The 19,502-nt window shown below is 37.9% G+C and overlaps 1 protein-coding gene and 1 long non-coding RNA gene across 3 annotated transcripts in view; one reads left to right on the top strand and one right to left on the bottom strand.

Moving 5' to 3' along the window:
• The window catches only part of LOC125611499, a 78,962-nt gene that overhangs the window by 8,094 nt on the left and 51,366 nt on the right, over positions 1 to 19,502 (bottom strand). The gene's annotated exons all lie outside the window — the stretch shown is intronic.
• Positions 4,314 to 18,608, top strand: Npvf (neuropeptide VF precursor). 2 transcript variants are annotated; one of them, XM_048786361.1, is made up of 4 exons: positions 4,314 to 4,619; positions 15,122 to 15,216; positions 16,571 to 16,977; positions 18,407 to 18,608. In XM_048786361.1, the coding sequence occupies exons 1-4, from the start codon at positions 4,505 to 4,507 to the stop codon at positions 18,456 to 18,458; spliced, it is 669 nt and encodes a 222-aa protein (XP_048642318.1). In that variant the 5' UTR covers positions 4,314 to 4,504; the 3' UTR covers positions 18,459 to 18,608. The 2 variants fall into 2 exon arrangements, with proteins under 2 accessions (XP_048642318.1, XP_015345839.1); XM_015490353.2 differs by lacking the exon at positions 4,314 to 4,619 and having other exon boundaries at positions 15,079 to 15,216.

The following is a 19,502-nucleotide window of genomic DNA, read 5'->3' as shown; positions in this document are numbered from 1 at the left end:
GCTCTGGAAACTCTTCTACTTGTCTAACATTCCACAGCTGACTGTCCCCAAGCTTACCCTGAAATGGGCTACAGGGAAAACTCTGATGGTCAAGACTCCAAGTCTGTGAGCTCTGTTGCTGGAACACCTTTGGAATTCAGACGTCAGAGCAGTTGTTTGAGAATGTGAAACTCATTCTCTTTGTTTTGGCTTTCGAATATTGTTAAGTCTAAACCCTGTTCCAGAGGTTTGGCTCCCAGGAACTCTTAGGCACTTAGCCAAGGAGTTTGTGCCCTGTCAAAATTACCCCATCTACAGATGAAAGTTTGAGGCTCCAAGTGCATTTCCAGGCCTGGTTTCCTGGAATGAACCTGCAGGTGCAAGATTGAGCTGGTTAACAAGGCCTCTATCGACTGTCATGGTCTTCTGGCTTTCTGGTAGGAGTTATCTGTAACAATTCTTTTCTCTATTAACCAGATTTTCATCTCTACCCCAGCTAATGAACAGAAACTTCCAAGTCAAGTCAATTTTCCCTCAGATTTGAGGAAGGGGGAATTGCTCAAGAGCACCTGAGTTGGGTGACCTACCTTTACCAATCGCAGTCGCATATATTTTTCTTTCCTTCGGGTCTCTTCTTTATCTCATAATACCAGTACAAACTTTGGGAAGCAGATAGCCCACCAATATTTGCATGAAGAAATTATAAGCTAGATAAGTTGCCCAAGGTTATACAGAGGGTGGAAACTAGAAATGTAAACTCCCTGATTTTTAAATCAAGTGCTTTTCCCATTATATCATCTGGTCTCACTCTCTTCGTCTGTCCCTTTCTTCCACTCCTCCCTCCCCTCCCCAACTACTTTCCATTTAGGGGGTTTGTTTTTGTTCATTTGATTGTTTTAGACCTTCCCACAGTGCCAGGGGTAACCATGAGCGGTACTAAAAAGAATTAGATGGAGGGAGCAGGTGTTCCTGTCCCCAAGTGAATAAATCTTTCTGGCTTAACCCTTTTTGTCAATCTTCCTCTTCCAATCAGGGGTCCTACCTCAAAAAAAAAGAGTTGGCTTTGCCCTGCCTGACTTGCCAGCCTAGTCTTCAAAACAGAAACATAATTAAATTTCTTGAGCATACTAATTTCTCTTAATGTTCTATACCAGGCTGTGGGTTTGTGAACCATCTTCAACAGAACAGGAAAATGCAAAAAAGATGTTATAAATGTAGCTTTCTAGCCAAGCCTCCGTCTTGCTTAGGAATGCTTACATTATCCCAAGGTTATGGCTACCAAACACAAAGTGATACACCAGTGTTAACATTGGTATTACAGACCAGGAGGGAGACAGCTATCTTTATACAGTACATCTTTAAAAATATTTTTTAAATGAAGGAAAAGAGAGGGAAGGAGGAAATAAAATATGCTCAAAGCTTGATAAATATTAAACTAAAACCTGGAATCTACCAGGAAAAAGCTTTAAAAATTAAAAAGGCTAAAAGCATAACAGAATCAGACCTTTTAATTCGGAAGTTTGTAATGCTATGTTTTAATGAAACATAAAAAGGTCCATAAATTTCAGGTTCTTCTATAGCAGTTAAGAAACAAGGTAAATTCTGAATTATGGACTGATAGTATAGATAAGAAAAATGTTTATGTTATGAATGGGTACTGGAATGTTTTATATGTACCATTCATGTCTATACAAGGGGAAAACAGTCTGAATAACAATCTTGTATTTTTTCACAGAATAACTGATTAAACATTTCACATCAGAGTTGATCTCAATTCAATCAACTGTATGGAAATTAGTCCGTATAACATTAAAAAGTACTTAACTCAAAAGGGTTCATTCATTTATCACACATAAATACACCAGAAAGATAATTTTTCTGCCAAAGCCCCCAGACTCTACTTATTGACTTACTCATTCATTCCACAGGTATTTGTTGATTTTTCAACAAGATGGGCACTTTGTAGGGCACTGGCAATAAAAAAAAAGCACACCCTTTTAAAGAAAGGAGATTGAACATGAGAAGTGGAAAAGAAAAATAATCCAGCTCATGATCTGAACATTATCAAAGATTTGCCAAAAGGAAAAAAAAAAACCTATGGGGGTAAGAGATAAGAGGAGTATTCATTCTAGGGCAAGTGGAACAAGTTTCAAAGAGAAAGTAACATCTGAGCCACGACTTCAAAGGTGACAGGGGTTCACTACACAGTTTCTAATGAAAATCAAACCCCAAAACTAAAAAAGGAAGAGGCAAGTTTAGGAATACCTTCCTTAGAACAGCATTTCCCAATTACTTATAGACCTTACTTGGTAGAGTGGAAAGGACTTTATGGTGAAGAGAAAGTTTAAGAAATGTGAATTCTAAATTAAACGGTTTCCTTTACAGCAGGACTTCTCAGCACCTTTACATCTCACAAAATTTATGTCCATCAAATACATGAAATGATACACCCAAGGTTACATTGGATATTCCACAGACATATACCTGCAGTGAAGAGGAGCTAATGGGAGTAGAAATCTAGAGAAGAGAAACGCATTATGCAGTAATTCCTGGGTTTAAGGCTCTTTTCCTTTTCTTTGTTTTATTGGTGTATTATAATTATACACAATAGTGGGAAAGCTCCCTTTTCTTGATACAAGTTGATGGTCTACTTTTCCAAGTATACACCTTATGTCTGTATTTTGGTATGTATTCATAGAATTACTCTCATGCATGTTTTAGACTAAGATAAAAAAAAAAAAAGTGGTCATGTACTCCACTAATAAATTCTGGAGTCTCTCTCTCTCAAAAAAAAGTAGAATTTGGTTTCAACATACCATATATACAAACAGAGGTTTGATAAATTGTGGTATAAAGGTATATTAAGAACTGTAATGCAAAAAAAATTATGAATGTAAAGCACTCCACTATTGTCATGTGTGTAAGAAATAAGAATAGCTTGCTACTTTTTTATTAACATGTATTATTGTTAATATCAGCACTGATATCATTCTCATTCCAAAATGGTTGTGGTTGTCTTATAGGATTCTAGAGTATATGCCACCCTTCTTTCTGGCTTTCAGTGTTATAGGAAGATTGGAAAACCTAGAGGAAAATGACTGAACAATGAACCTGAATGTAATTGGTAGTTATAGGCTAGATAACTATACTAAACAGAAATTACTTTCATTCTTTGTATAATGATCAGCAAATAGATTAACAATTTCATTCTTCCCTTTATACCCACTTCATGTATGTGGAATATTATGTGTTGAGTTACACTTTTTTATTTGTTAAAGTTCAATATGAGTATATTTTAAGAATTACTAAATATTAATAAAAGTTAAGAAGGGAAATGCAGATGGCCTGGATTACATAGTGAAAGATGAATGACTCAGCCACTGTTCCTATGAGCAGAACTCCAGAAATTACAGATAAAGGAAGGCTTCACACCTGCTATAGGACCCTATTTAAAACATGTACTAGCTGGATAATAGTCTGGAAAAGAACGATTCAATTAATGAAGGGAGATTTAGGTCTATGACTTACATTCTCATGATGAATCCTCTATTAATATTAAAATTCTATCCATCATATTGAAAATTTCCCTGAAGAGTTTTTAACATGTCCCTGGTAGCTACCTTAATATGTAAATCACTGCCATCCCGAGAGGCCAGTGTGGAATCTCTGCTTATAACCTTTTGTCCATTATGCTTTTTCATTTTAGAAAACAGAAAGCCATCCTCTCCTTAGATTGGAAGTGTGCACGTCGCACTCGTCAACACTCTGTCAGCTGTTCAGCATTATTTCCCCTTTTCCCTTTTGTTTGCTCATAGTAAAATTAGCAGCACTAAGAAGCCTACTCTCGTAGGCTTAGGAAACTTGGCTCAAGCTGTTAGAAGCTGGCCAGCATTTATTGCTTGTACTATTTTGTATCCTGTAAAATGTTGGATACCGTAGCTCAGATTCTTTGGTCCGTGGCCACAGTCTGCAAATGTCACATTTCATCAAAATCACTTCAGCAACTGTTGTTCACAGGCAAGTCCAGAGAGAGGGGAGAGAGTGATGCAATGGGATCACATGGGACAGGAGGTCAAGTCTCTGGGTACTAATTTACCGTGCAGTAAGAATAATGCTGCCCCTGGTTCTCTAGTGTGACAATCTGGAGCCCTCCAAATTTAACACTTTTGAGATTTGGGGGGATGGAGAAAGAATAACAAGCTAAGAATCATTTAATAGTTTTCTTTCTGGCACAAAACCTACCAGCCTTCCAAATGATTCTCCCCTCCCTTCCAGCCTGCGTTGCACTTCCTCTTCCTCCCACCCACCCATGCGCTGATTCATTAACTCTGCAAAATTGCAGTAGCACCAACTGGTAACCGACGTTGACTAGGAGCTTCCTGGGCTGAGGACTCGGCCATCCATGCTGAACATTTATTCACATTTTCTCCAGATGGGCAGTTGAGAAACTTGTCTGGGCCACTGAATAGAGAGCATATGGCCACAGAGTGCTGCACTTCACCTCCTAGCTCTGTTCTGTTCCAGAATGTGGCTGACCCACATCACCTTCCCCCATTCCAGCTCTTCACAACTGACACCTCAGAAGGCTTCCCAGAGTGAGCATGTGTGTCCTCTGCTTGAGCACTCTCCTGAGGGAGAGGGTAAGCACAACTCGGAGCACCCCAACTTCCTTTGTTAGTCTGTTGTCCAAGAAGGGTGTGGGACAAAATGGCCCCCACCTCTTAGATGGAGAGCAACTACTGCTAGCAATGCAAGGGGGAAATTACCTGATAGATTTTTTTTCATTCAAAAACTTTATAAATTTTTAAATCTCACTTTTTCAAAATGAGCCATAAATGGGTCAAATGATATCGAATAGTAAAATGGATGTGATATGAATTCTTTATCATTATGGAAATGGTAGCTTCCTTATTGGTCACATGAGTCACGTAACGTGTAATTCCCTGTCTTGGGTCATTAATAATGGATACACAGTTATCAAATTGTTCTAATGAACACTTCTAAAATACTTTCTGTCACTGGAAGCAAATATTTTATTGTAGACAGATATGCTTGCAGGGCTGAACTAGAATGCCCCATTATTACTACTTCTAAATTTAGTGTCAATACTGTCAAAAAAGGACAGAGCTATGAAGCTAATTATCAAAGGAATATACTTACATTTGGAATTAAACACAAGAGTCTTATTTTTACTAACTCCACATAAATATTCCTTAGTGATCTCCACAAAGTTTGTCATAAATAAAGGAAATTTTGTATTGTATTTCCGAGGAAGACAACCCAAGTATTGGTGGAAAATTTCAAAATCTGCCAACTTTGTAGAAAACTTTCTTGCTCAAAAATCAGTGAAGCTCTCTACTCTATTTCATAGAAATTACTTGACCTTAGTAAACTCAGTGAGAAGAAATGGGGCAAGCAAAATGCAAGTATTGCCATTGCAAAATAAAGGGTGTGAAAATAAAGGGAAAGAGGCCCAACTTGAAAAGAGTTTATGATCATTTAGGGACTGAACCATCTGGTCTTGAAATCCTCAGGACAGTGCTTCCTATCTGGTGTGAGCATAATGCTGGAAACGGGAGCACCTTCAAATGCCAGAGAGGAACACCTGAGCCAAGCCTTTCACCTGCCAGGGGAGAAGGGGAACTCACAGGCTTTCACCATTGGCACTGCTTTTGATGGATATATGGAGAAATAGCTGGGAATTTTGCCCTCAGCTGCCCCACGGGAAGAAAGAATTTGTTTTGTTTGGGGTTTTATTTTTTTTAACCATCAAAACCCCACATCAGCTACAAAAATATCACACAAGAACACCTGCTTGCAAAAACAAAGACCCAGAAGGCACAGCTTGAAAGTATGGTTTATGGCTATCACCCTGCTAGGATGGAGAGCTCCTCAGCATCTTTACAGAGAAATACCTGCACCGTCACAAAATGGCTAAGTCACCCTCCGATTGCAGGTCAGAATGGGGGTTTTCATCAGGCAGGGAAACAGTTTCCCTCTGTACAGGAAATAATTGAAGTCAGGAAGAGAAGAGTCCAGATTATCCCTTGCACTCTATTGGACACCTTTTGTTATTGTCTTCCTAGTAGTGCCACTCATCCCATCTCCTCTCCCGCTTTACAGCAGAATCTTCTCTGTTAGTGCGACAGCCCCCAGCCACAAGTTGGTTCAGGGTGGGGCACCTTATATACACTGAGGCAATTAGAGTGCCTCCCTCATACTTTGAATCTGGAATTGAGAAAGATAAGGCAGTTTTTCAACTCAGAAGGTGCTGACAAATGGATAGAGAAGTTTAAAAATCTAGATAGTGGTAGGAGAGGATGGTAAAACAGATGCAGAGTAAAGAAAGGAGAATCTAAGAGAAGTCTTGTCAGTGATTTTGAGTCCTTCGCTACAGATTTTCTGGCCCAAAATCCCATTCATAATACATCACAGGATCCTTATAATAAATACCCGATTTTACTTGAACATATTAGAAACTTCAGTAACATGTAACCAAGGAGTCCTGAGTAACATACCAAGTAAAGGAGAGGTTCATTTTGCAGCTGTGTCAATAGGAAAGTTTCAACTTCCAAAGCATTTACATGAATGGAAAATTGCTTAATAGGCAGGGAGGTCCAGCATGAACCCACTGTGATTTCTCCCCTATTTTATCTCTCCCCAAGTCCTGTTTAGCCTGTATATTAGGTCTCCCCTGGATTCTGGGGCTCCTTCTTCCTTGATATTTTTATCCAGTTAAGGTTAGATTAGGATATATAAAGTAATTTTGAGGTGGTAAATATAAATATGCAAATCGGCCTCAAGAGCTATTCTACAGCTCTTGACCTAGAGATTAGAGAAGGAGGCATAGGGAGTGATCACTAAATAGCCACATCACTTCTCCATGGTAGATCATTGTCTGTTCCTATCAATATCTGTTCCTATCAATAAATCAGAGCTGGAGCAGCTCTAAAAGGGCTGATCAGCCAAAGTCCACCATTCTAAGATACTCTGGGTCATTTATGTCTGTGTTTATAATAGACTATTGTCCCTTGAGCTTGAATGCCTGATTGTGCCTCTAAATTTGCTCTAAAACCTTTACCAACTTTATCTATTTTCTTTTTATTATAGACTCTCAAAGGGGAAATATCTGATCTCTTAAATTCACCAATTTAAAACCTGGTAAGATTTAAAACCCAATATAGAATTAAATCCATTAGGTATTTAATGAGGATAACATTAACATTTATTTAGCTCATTTAACCTCAATTAGTATAGAAAGTTTCAGTCTATAATTTGCCTTTTAGAATCAAAAGATTGCCAGAAAATCTTCTTTAATTAAATTTATGCCCAAAGTCACTGTAGGTTTCAAAGTATATTTTTAAGTGCACCTTCAAAGACAATAGTGACAATCTGGCTGAGGGGTTTTGTGCTTTCTTGCTTGTAATTGGTTGAGTTTTATTTGTCATGGAATTGGTTGAGTGTAACCAACAGAATTGCTATGCTGTGATTCCTGGCTGCATCATGGACATACCTCTTTGAGGCTCCAACCAAACCAGTGTTGAGGGAAAGGTTAAACCCCTCCTCAATGCTGAAGTCCAGTCCTTATGACCCAAGTGATAGAGGCACCTGCTGAGTCTCAAATACAAACAGGAGCTAACAGTCAAAGCCAGAGAGGCAGGTGGTATTGCCAAAGTCAAAGGACTGGAAACAGGAAGAAGGTCACATGGCTGTTGTGTTGAGGCAAGAGTGGTCAGAGGTGGGCCAGGTCCTACTCAGAACCTAGGCAAGTACGTTGCTGCTGGGCACCATTGCAGAAGCTGTTACCTGCAACATACAGGAGCACAGGCAGGAATAACATGACTTCCTATTAAAAATAAAAAATGAACAACCACCTATTCATGGGTATATTCCAATTAGCCCCCCTTCTATAGTTACAAAAGACCATCTGGGAAGTAGGCCTTAGTCATCATGTGCATTCTGGTTACATATTTGCCTTCATGCCTATGTTTGAGAAGGGAAACCAGGTGTCCTTGCAAACATCCTCCACAAACTACATCAGTAGGTTCCAGCAACAAATTTCCTCCCTAAGGGAAGTGTAGCTAAGCCAGTGGAAATGAGTACCTAAGGATTAGGTTGGGGCCTGCCTAAGCTCTTCAAAGTCTTATATTTTCTTTTATATTAAATTATTATTTGAAAAGCACATTCTACATCTTAGAATTCTTCTTAACCCAATAAAACAAAAACCCAAAAAATAAGCCATTACCTCATTCTGAATAACTAGATGGCTGCTGACTTATTTTAAAAATATCAAAACCAAAATGGGCCCAAAACAGAAAAAACTCCCAGTAAAGGTCTTGGTTTCCATTTCCTACATTTGTATAAAAGCTATGGGTCGTTTTAACTAAACATCTGGTCTTTGTCCCTCATGTACAAAATTCTAAGTTTTCTGGACTCTTTGGCAAGAGGTACCATAACCCCCTGCCAGGCCAGTAAAAATCACACATTCTTCCTGAGAGGGAAAATATGTCAATAAAATGAAACATTAAAAAACGTAAAAGCTCAAATTGGAAAGCTGTTGCTAGAGAGGCTGCCTCCTCCTCAGTCTTGGACAATTGCTTTTTTAAAAAATTTATTTATTTTTATATATAACAGCAGAATGCATTACAATTCTTATGAAAAATTGTGCTCTATACGTTTAATATCTCTAGTTGTATGCAAAGTATATTCCATACCAATTCATGTCTTCATACACGTACTTTGGGTAGTAATGACCATCACATTCCACCATCACTTCTAACCCCATGCCCCCTACGAATTTCTTATATATATTCAACAATCAGAATTACCTGAAGGACTAACTGGAGATGGAGTGGTAAGTCATGCCTAGTACAAATATTTTAGGAAGTTCAAAATTAAACTAATAACATAATTTAAATTGTGAAAAAGCCCAGTAGTTCTCTGTTTAAACCTTTTTTATTTATTTATTTTTATTATGTCAAGAGCTTTGTAATGTTTTGAACAATATCAGGGCAATTGCTTTTTAAAAGTTTTTAAACATTAGGGCTGGGGATGTGGCTCAAGCGGTAACGCGCTCACCTGGCATGCACTGGGCGCTGGGTTTGATCCTCAGCACCACATAAAAATAAAATAAAGATGTTGTGTCTGCTGAAAACTGAAAAATAAATATTAAAAAAATTCTCTTTAAAAAAAAAAGTTTTTAAGCATCAGTACTTATCATTTGGAAGATCTAATGCTGATACAGATGGTTAATATATTGCTCTAAAATATGTCCATTTAATATACAGGCCTTGCAGTTGAGTCAACCTTCTAGAATAAATCATGTGAATTAATTTTTATAAATATTTAATGTTTATTCTTGTACAAATTTGTTAAGTTACCGTTTTAGTCAGCTTTTTTGCTGCTGTGACTAAAAGACCTGACAAGAACAATTTTAGAGGAGGAAAAGTTTATTTGTGGGCTCAGTTTTAGAGGTCTCAATCCATAAAGCGGCTCCATTCCCCAGGCCTCGAGGTAAGACAGAACATCATGGCAGAAGAGTGAGGGAGAGGGAAGGGGCTCACAAGATGATCAAGAAGCAGAGAGAGAGAGAGAGAGAGAGAGAGAGACTTCACTTTTCCAGGTACAAAATATATACCCCAGGGGCCTGGGGTTGTGGCTCAGCGGTAGAGTGCTTGCCTTGCATGTGCAAGGCCCCAGGTTTGGTCCTCAGCCCCACATAAAAATAAATAGAATAATGGTATTGTGCCCAACTACAGCTAAAAAATAAATATTTATGTATATACCCAAAAGGCATGCCCCAAAGCCCACCTCCTTCAGCCACACCCTACCTGCCTTCAGTTACCACTCAGATAATCTCCATCAGGGGATTAATTCACTGATTGGGTTAAGGCTGTCATGACCCAATCGTTTTACCTCTGAATTTTCTTGCCTTGTCTCACATGTGAGCTTTAGAGGGACACCTAATATCTAAACCATACCAGTTACTTTGACTAGAGTTGAATTTCTACTGAATTTCTGCAGACAAAGAGGGATACTCTTTGTCTCACATTCACATCAGCACCTTTCCAGGGCCTGTCATTGTAATCTGTCATGGTAAAAAAGCATAGAGGTGAATATGATCCTGCCATCAAAATATGACAAGCTCATTATAACAAGCCCTTCATAAATCTTGGAAGCAAAGGCACTACTCTATATTCTTTAAATAATAATTTTATGCTATTTGCATGCATTGTTTTTATTTGGAAGAAAGGCAGGTATTTCTTTCTGCCACACTTAATGCTGAAATGAATTATATAGTAATACCTCCACCCACCTTTTAACTAATTTCAGGCCTTTTTTTAAAACAAATGGTTGTAAAATACTTTGCAAACATGAAATGGAAAATAAAACTCTAATGACCATAAATTCTTCCACACAACACAACAATTGAATTATGCTTAGATGGAAAGGAAGAAATAAGCATTGTTAAAAGGCTGGAAGTAAATTTCTAGGCTGAGGGTGAGAAGAGCTCTATAACCAGGTTCCCTGGGCTATGAAACTAACCACCTGTTTCATGGACCCCACCATGGCCTCTGGAAGCATCATGGATCTATGTGGGGAGCGAGCTGCCCCTTAGACACAAAGATTTAAACAGAAACTTGCAGCCCATGGCAAAAAACAATCTCTTAAGTATTTCACTAGAAGTGCAAATAGACTAGAGCTTTACAAAATCTTAAATTCAAACTCAAATCACGTTGGTTTCTGATTGGTAGAAATGATTTGAGCCCCTTGCTTACACAAGGCACAGAAAAAAATAAGCAATCTGGAACACTTTTCTGTCCCAAAGTTTGCCTAGGAGACTCTGGGGCATCATCCAGAGTCGTTCTTGGAGTTGTGCAGACCCTTTTTACACCCTTCCTGGTGTCTGGGCACAATCGATGCCCATAACACAGCAAGACCCAGAAGAATAAACTCAATGTACTAAGCTGCATGTTAACTGAGAATATACCTAGACTCATATTCTACCTACGATAGCTGACTGCTCATATATGGCTCTCAGTCTGGGAAAGTCTTAAAAGTGAAGCCCCAACATGATAATGTTAAGACATTCTAATTTCAGAACAAGCCACAAGCTTAAGCTCTAATAAGGTATAACTTACAGTAAAGACAAAAAACTCTTGAATGGCCCAAATGGAAGAAATAACTAACAACCAACTTCAGTTTAATTTCTATTCACAATATAAATGAAAAATGTACTCATTCATTCAGAAATAAAATTTCCTAAGCATTCTTGCAATAGGAAATGGAAGTACCACTGCAATCTGCACAAACAAGTTCCTGCCCTCAGAGTTTATCGAGCAGTGAAGGGAACAGGACAAGGCAGAGTGACAAGAAGCATGATCAGTGAAGAAAACAGAGCTAGCAGAGCTGCAAGCCCAGGAGAGATTTTGTACAGCATGTGATGCCTCAGCTGAGACTCCAACACTGGATATGTGTAAGGACAGAGACAAGTGGACAGATGTTCCATGTGCAGAAATATCACAGGCAGGGGGCTGGTGGCAAGAAAAATCACGTGCGTCTGAAAGAACAGAAGGAAGTTTGTAATAAAGAATTGGTAGAGTTGGTGCCAGAGAAATAAGCAGAGGTCAGGTCAAAAGAGCTGTGGGGAAGGAATTGGAGAAGACCAAGAAAAGGGTCTAGAGAAGAGAAAATGATGGATTAGTTAATTGCCCCAGGGATGAAGAAAAGTGAGCATATATAAAGGTACTTAGAAGTCAAGAGATTAGACTTGATTGGGCACATTAGAATAATCACTAGTGTTCAGACTTCTTGGGTTCAAGTCCTTACTCTGCCACTTATAAGAAAAGTGACTTAATTTCCTTTTCTGAATCTGTTTCCCGCCTGTAGAGTAGGAACAAAAATAATACCTGCTCGTGGGATTATTATGAAAGATAAATAATGGCTATTTTTTAATGTAATAACTCAAAACTAGAAACAACACAATTGTTTAATGAGATGTGGGAGAAGGGAGAGGAAATAGTCAAGGATCTCACAAAGGACATTGGTTTGGATAAATGAATGGAGGATAGTAACCACGGCTGTTACCTTTTTTTTTTTTAAGAGAGAGGAGAAAGTGTGTTTTTAATATTTTTTTTTTCAGCAGACACAACATCTTTGTATGTGGTGCGGAGGATCGAACCCAGGCCACACACATGCCAGGCGAGCGCGCTACCACTTGAGCCACATCCCCAGCCCCTGTTATCTATTTCTTGCCTCTCAGCTCCAAATCTACCCTTCAATGCATGCTTTGAGATCATGGAGATGACCCTGTGAGCATTCCTCCTTTGCAGCTGGAGCAGTTTCATACTTTATTAGTAAAAGGCACTGGAGGGACACTGCAACAGAAGACTTCTCATGGTTAAAATGTGTTTTTATTTGCTTCTTTGGGCTCCTATACCTGGCTGCCAGCAGTGCACAAGGGGGACATGAAAGGTGCTCATCCCCATCAAATTTCAACAAAAGATTCCTAGAATTCTCAGATACCCCAGAATCTTACTGCCCAGTCTTTCACCTATAAGTTGTTTCCTGCTGTGGACAAACTCTGGCCTGGGGCAACCCACCATACTTTTGCCATCCATACTTTTTCCAATATTGATTGAATTCTGACCAGTTTGTTCTTTCCTTGTATACTTATCCCACCCCCATTCCTAGTGTATTCTTTACCCCTTTAGAGTTAATCTCCTGTTATAATTTGAAATTGCATTAATCATTCCTTGATCAAATTACTATGTTTTTTCTGCATCCTAATTAGACCCTGACTTATGCAGTACTAGTCATTGAATAAACAGAGGAGAAAGAAAAGGTATTGAAAAGATAAGTTCATTATATCCAAAACGCAATTTGACATGCTTTGGGACATCCAAAAAGCACTGTCTGATAAGAAACTGAGTACTGGGGGGACTAAAGCTCAGAAGTGTTCAAACTTAGATGCAAGCCTTAAGTTTTCTAAAATTTTAGCAAATAAAGCATATATTTAAATACCAAAGTAAGGAAGATGGATTTTTAAAAATGTTTCACATGCTCATACATCAATTCAAGAAGCCCCAAACCAACTATGTGTGTGTGTGTGTGTGTGTACTTGCACAATTCACCCATGATTTATGGTGCTTTCATACTGTGTATGTTGGTAAGGTTATTCTATGTCTGCTAACATTTTCAAAGCAAAATGAAGATATGATTAAAAACAGCCAAGCCCTATATTAATGAGATCATTTTAAATGTAGTTCAAACTTGGAAGCCTAACCTGGTAAGGCAGGAAAGCAATTAGTTATATGGGCTACTTTGGATGTTGATTAGAATCAGAAAAACTCTTAACAGATGTGCCAATACCCTAAGTAGCAAAAACCTGGTGGAGTGCTTAAGTTCCATGTTATTTAAAAAGGACAACTAGATACAAACAATTTTGAAAGTGACCTAGGCTGACGCCTTCTGTTTCTTTCCTGGGTGAGAACATGGTGCAAGGGGACAAGTTTTGTTGACCATCCATTTCTCAAAAGTTTGGATCTACTGACCACAAAAAAAAGAAAAAGAAAGAAGTTCCATCAGCAGTTTGCAAAAAAAACAATTTGGAAGAGAAGTACATTAAATCCTCAGGGAAATTAAACCCAAATAATCCAATAACAGCATTACAAAATTAACACTAGACTATGAATTGAATTAATTGCCTCCTACTGTGGGGATTTTGGGCAATCACAGATCAAAACAAATGAAGCCCATGAACTCAAATGTCCTAAGAGAGGACATAGGCAAGTGTGAGGCTCAGGCATCACAAGAGTTTACCCACCATGTTTTCCAACTTTCTGGCTTATTCTGGAGATCTTCAATATAGAAAAGGGGCTTCATTTCTGCCACCTCACACCTCAAAGTGTGTACACAGGGGTGGTGGGAGAGGTTAGAGGTGGTACAATTGACACTACAGAAAGACTGCATGTTTTTGTTAATTCACCTCCAGAAGGGACCTCTAGAAGTACCTGAGTGTTGGAAATCCATGAAAGGCCATTTCCCTTGTGAGAGTTGAAGGGACCAAGGGGACCTAGTAATAGCTTCTATGAAACCAAAACAGTCTAGCGATAAGGCGGGGCTTTAAAAATACCAGTCAGCTGCTCCAAGAGAGACTCACGGTGGTATTTCAGTAAATACACATTTATTTCTGTAAATTCTCATTTAATGCCATGATGTCATCATGGCTGTGGTAAAAGGAGATTACCTAAATAATATAGGCCCTGGGAGAACAAAATTAGCATGTGTGTGACTTACCCAACCTGTGCTAGAATTCTTTAGGACTTTGAACAGGAAGGTAGGATGAGGTATCTTGATAGAAATAAAATCCTGGTGATTTATGCAGTTTTACCAAATAAGCCCCACAGGGCCAATCCTAAGGGCCCTGACTACCTGCATCTTCTCCTGAGATGACCAGTTTGTCAAAATGCCTAATGAATATTTGTTCTTCTGCTCATCCTTCACAATACAGCTGACATTTACTCTTGAAGCTTTTTAATAACCAAACAGCATTTTACAAAAAGAATTAAGTCAAGGCATTTTATTGGGGTATTGTGTGACTTTTAATTCTTTTCACATTCTCAATTGTTTGACATCTGAAAATACTATGCCTAATTCTTTTGTGTGAATTTTTAAAAAATGTATCTAGCATGTATTGAATTCTTCTTATTTCTATTCCTCAAAAAATGACGTAAACACCAGAAACAAAATACTTTTTATTTAAGCTTACAGAAATGAAGCATCCTGTTTATTTGGAATCTCAATTACTATTGCCCTGATCTTACCTAATTAGTAAAGCTTTCATAATGAGGAAAACTATTTTCAAAGTTAATGAATTTGCAAGCACAAACATTGCTGTCTCCCCAGAATGAATTACACATTCCTTACATGCATATTTTAGTTACACACGCTAATTAATATTAGTGCTTCAAACATGTGGGATTAGCTTCACTCTTACAGGAAACTTTCCTTTGTTTTTAGACAGTATAAAAACACCACAATTTCCCTTCTTGTAGACACTGGACTGCACATATTAACTTAATTTTAGATTTGGACAAAATGGAAATCATTTCCTCAAAACGATTCATTTTATTGACTTTAGCCACTTCAAGCTTGTTAACATCAAACATCTTTTGTGAAGATGAATTATTGATGCCCAATCTTCACAGCAAAGAAAATTACAACAAATATTTTGAGGTAAGTTTTTAAGTCTGTAATATGACCAGCAGGATATATATAATATTTGTCTTGAGTCTTATAGCTTTGTAAATAACAAGTTAGTTTGGGCTGAGGTCTTTTTGGTCAAACTTCAGCCTTCCTAAGATAGTATACTGATGTAACTTGTATTATTCAGCAAACAGCTTGGTCCCTCTCTCTCCTCTCTCTCCTCTCTCTCTCTCTCTCTTTTGGTACTGGGGACTGAACCCAGGACCTTGTACACGCCAGGCAGGTGCTCTGCCACTGGACTATACCCACAACCCCCACAGCCTGGCTCTGTAATGACAAATACTTAGACTCTGATACTTTGCAGGCTTAAAGTACATTAGTACATTTTCAATTGACTCAGAGTTTACATTTGTAATAAATAGTTGTAGAAATAAAGATCTGGATACTTTTCAGCTGGCCATTGTCTTAAACTGCAAATGAACATAAAACATTTATAATCTCTTATAAGCAGGTAAAGTTTGTAGTAAAACAGTAAAATGTTTTACCTCTAGATGGTAGAAATTCAAGTTATTTTCTTCTTTGTTTTTATATATTTTCCAAATTTGCTGAAATTAGTATGGAGTATTCATTTTACTCAGGTTACAATTAAAAAAAATCATTTAAAATTTTTCATATGAACAAACTTTCATGGTAAAATTAAATCTAATTGAACAGTCACTGTATTTTAAGTGGTTCCTATAAAGTTTGTATATTTGTAGTGCTATGAACCACCAACCAATTGATTTATTACTAAAAATGTAATTAATATTCTAATTAAAATATAGTTGGTTTCTCAAGACATGTTTGTAGGGTGAAATACTGAGTGCAAAGTGGGGAAAAAGTCAATGGGGTCTCCTACATCATAGCCCAAAACTTAGGTAGTGTCTCAGTTCCCATGCACCATGCTTCCATGTACCACCTGGCCTTTAAAAGGGAGCAAAACACCAGACAGTGAAAGGGATAAGAGGTTTCTCTAAAGTCAAAACACAAAACATTTCATAAACAACATGAATCACAACACTGAAAGACAATAATGGCTGTAAAATAAACTTTTGCTGCATTTCAATACTCCTTATGTTCCTGCCACTCAAACATATTGTTTTATTCACTATATATATTTTATTAATATTTTATAGTTGTCTTACAATAGTCTAGGGATACAGGAAGTAGATAGCTTCAAAAAGCTTAATACAGATTATTTATTTTAAAAATTCTGCACATAAAAACACAAATTTTGTTTAAAGATTTAACAATTCATCAGATTAAAGTCTGGATTTAAATTTGGAATTTAACTCTATTATTTATCATAATAATAAATTATTTTAATGATCATTTCTAATTATAGCCTAGGGAAGCCCCAAAAGGGGAAAAGGAAAAAAGTCCCAATTTTCAAGAGTTAAAAGATTGGGGACCAAAAAATGTCATGAAGATGAGCACACCCTCAGTCAATAAAATGCCACACTCGGCAGCCAACCTGCCTCTGAGATTCGGGAGGACCATGAAAGAAGAAAGGAGCCCTGGAGGGACAGCCAACCTGCCTTTGAGATTTGGAAGAAATATGAAAACCAGCATATCCAGACACATTCCCACCCTACCCCAAAGGTTTGGAAGAATGACAACAGCCCAAAGTGTCACCAAGACACTGAGCGATTTGTTCCAACAATCCATGCATTCACTCTGTGCCAGTGAGTTCCTGTACTCCAATACCTGCCAGAGCCAAGAAAACCAGAATCCTGATCAAAAACAACCAAGGTAAATACCAGAGAACCAGCCAAAGTGCATGGACAGTTATATAGAACTGGCTGGTTCAGAAAGGACCCATGAGTTTTCAAAATAAGTTTACAAGAAAGTAAATTTCTGAGAGGGGAAAAAGGTTGAAGACACAGGAAAATAAATGCCTATAAACAATTATAGAAGACCTGGTATAATAAGCATGGCTACAGGAACAAAGTAAGGAGATGGCTTCCCTAATCAATCTCACTACACTATAAGTCACACACTAAGTCCATGCAAGATTGGGGATAGAAGCCTATGACATTTTGTCTGACACTTGCCCTTTCTAACAAAATGTCCCACACAGGAGAGTTGGGCTCATATTTAAAGGACACCATCTCAAATAACCCAAATAACTTAGATTTAAAGTTATTTTAATCAAAGTTTTTTTTTTCTGGATCTCATTTTATAAATAAATCCTGTTACTAATAAGTATCTATTGTCTACTATGTATAAATCAGAGAATAAGTTACTACAAATGATTTTTAAAGTTAATTTTTTCTAGTAGAAATATGTTTAAAAAAATCGTTATTTTTATAAAAAGTAGATTGCAATGCTTTTATTAAGGCCTGAAGGAAGGAAGGTGGCAAGCTATGTCGTAAGAGAGACCTTCTCAGAACACTTTTGATGTATTGTTTCCATGGTACTTATCCCCATCTGACTTATCATGTGTTTAGGGTCCATAACCTTTAACAGAATTTCAGTTCCATAAATCCCATAATTTTTGTCTACTGCCATATCCCCAGTGCCTACCTCTGTCTGCCACACAGGAAGCCCCTGGTATTCAATAGCATAAATGAAATGATAGAGAGGCACTTAGAGGATCCTACAGAGGATGTTTGGGGTGGGGGCAGAGGTGGAGGGGGATATCCAGGGACATTTCTTGAGTTGTGCTTGAAAAAGGAGGTCTACCGTGAACATTCAGAGACTGGCAGGAGAGAGGTCATTTTCAGGCAAAAGGATGAGTGTGAGCAAAGGTTCTAGCTAAATCAAGGTGAGCTGAGAAGAGCTGAGGTTCAGTCTGGTAAGAGCAAGGAATATGTGATGAGGAGCAGAGTGCAGAGTGTCATGCAGAGCAAAGACAAGGACCTGAGCCATTATTCATCAGGAAATGGGGAACCACCGCCATGTTGGCTGAGGTCCTGGGATATTATACAGGGGTGGGACGGGCTACGAACCAGATGTGTGCAAATAGGGTGGTAGGAAAGGAGAAAATGGAGACAATGGTAAGTTCTTGAACCCGAGTGCTCATCGCAAACTCAGCCTGCATCTGTGTCTCACTCATTTCAAGCACAACACAATTCAACTGAAGCATAATTAGGCAATTAGGATTATGGGTCTATTTTTATAAGCTTTTATGTTCTAGTACTCTGATGGTTAAGAACACTTTATACTGCTTACATTTTAGGAGACTGGTATTCAAGAACATAGACGATGTGGAAGTGAAACAAGAAAAATAAGAAATCTGGAGCCTGTCCCTAAAGATGATATGAAGCTACAGCCTGTAATATCTGCAAACAGCTCTATGGTGAAGACAATAAGAGCAGTGGAACCACTTTGATGGTTTATGTATTGTTGATGGCAGTTTTTCCTTGTCCAGTACAAGTTATCTTGGAAGTTATTACAAATATCCTTTAAAGTTTTTTTTTTAATGTAAAGTTGAAATAATTTTGTCTGAATAAAAACAGCATTCTAAATACTTAAGAATTCTGTTTTTCCCTCCTTTTCTTTCCCCATTACCAAACTGAAGCCACATCACTCACTACCCTATATGAAAATCATGGGCACAGTTATACTTCATATTTGTCAGGTTACTCTTTTCTTAATGATGATAATTAAATAATTTGACATAATTTGACATAATAACATGGTTTACAAGTAAATGAACAAGGATAACAAACCAATTATAAACATGTTTTTAAACACCCACTTTTCCCCATATCACTGTTATAGATTCACTTACAGTGAAAATCTATGATAAACCGAATTTAAAATCTGACATCTTTCTGTGTAATATTACAAAATGAAGGAACTCTTAGTTGCCTTTTTCCTTGCATCTTCCTAAAATCTATCAGTTACCTCTTTTAGTGTCTCCTCTATATCCAGAAGTTTACCTCTGCTATTTATCTTTTCATTTAACATTTTTTTTCACAGAAAAAAAAAAATCTGGCCATTCTTCAACTAAGTTTATCCATCCAATTTACCACACACAAATGCATTGTGATCAACTTTAGCCCTAAGAATATGAAGTCCTCAATCGGACATAATTGGTTTATTGAACAGTTCAACTCCATTGGGGGCACACAGGAAATGGTTTTGTTTTTCTCCCACTGTGTCCCCAGCTGAGCCATGTGAATCTCCCACTCCTGCTGGGTAGAGATCCCTTAATGATACCCTGGACAGATTCCATAACTTCCTCGGCCACTTCTTGATATTAAAAAACTCTGTCAAGTCCATTTGAAGATGCCAACTTCATATCCAAGGCAGGCTCCCCCCCCCCCCCC

Source organism: Marmota marmota, unplaced genomic scaffold, assembly GCF_001458135.2.
Source record: "Marmota marmota marmota unplaced genomic scaffold, marMar, whole genome shotgun sequence".
In the NCBI taxonomy this organism is placed as follows: Eukaryota; Metazoa; Chordata; class Mammalia; order Rodentia; family Sciuridae; genus Marmota; species Marmota marmota.
Note: the sequence above shows the minus strand (reverse complement) of the source record. Positions and strands in the feature narration are given on the sequence as shown.

Bases quoted from the DNA above. Each gene is read 5' to 3' on its own strand.
- Npvf (XM_048786361.1), top strand. From the start codon at position 4,505: ATGTGGCTGACCCACATCACCTTCCCCCATTCCAGCTCTTCACAACTG. The intron at 4,620-15,121 runs GTAAGCACAACT...TATTGACTTTAG, and splicing joins GCACTCTCCTGAGGGAGAGG to CCACTTCAAGCTTGTTAACA. The intron at 16,978-18,406 runs GTAAATACCAGA...CTTACATTTTAG, and splicing joins CCTGATCAAAAACAACCAAG to GAGACTGGTATTCAAGAACA.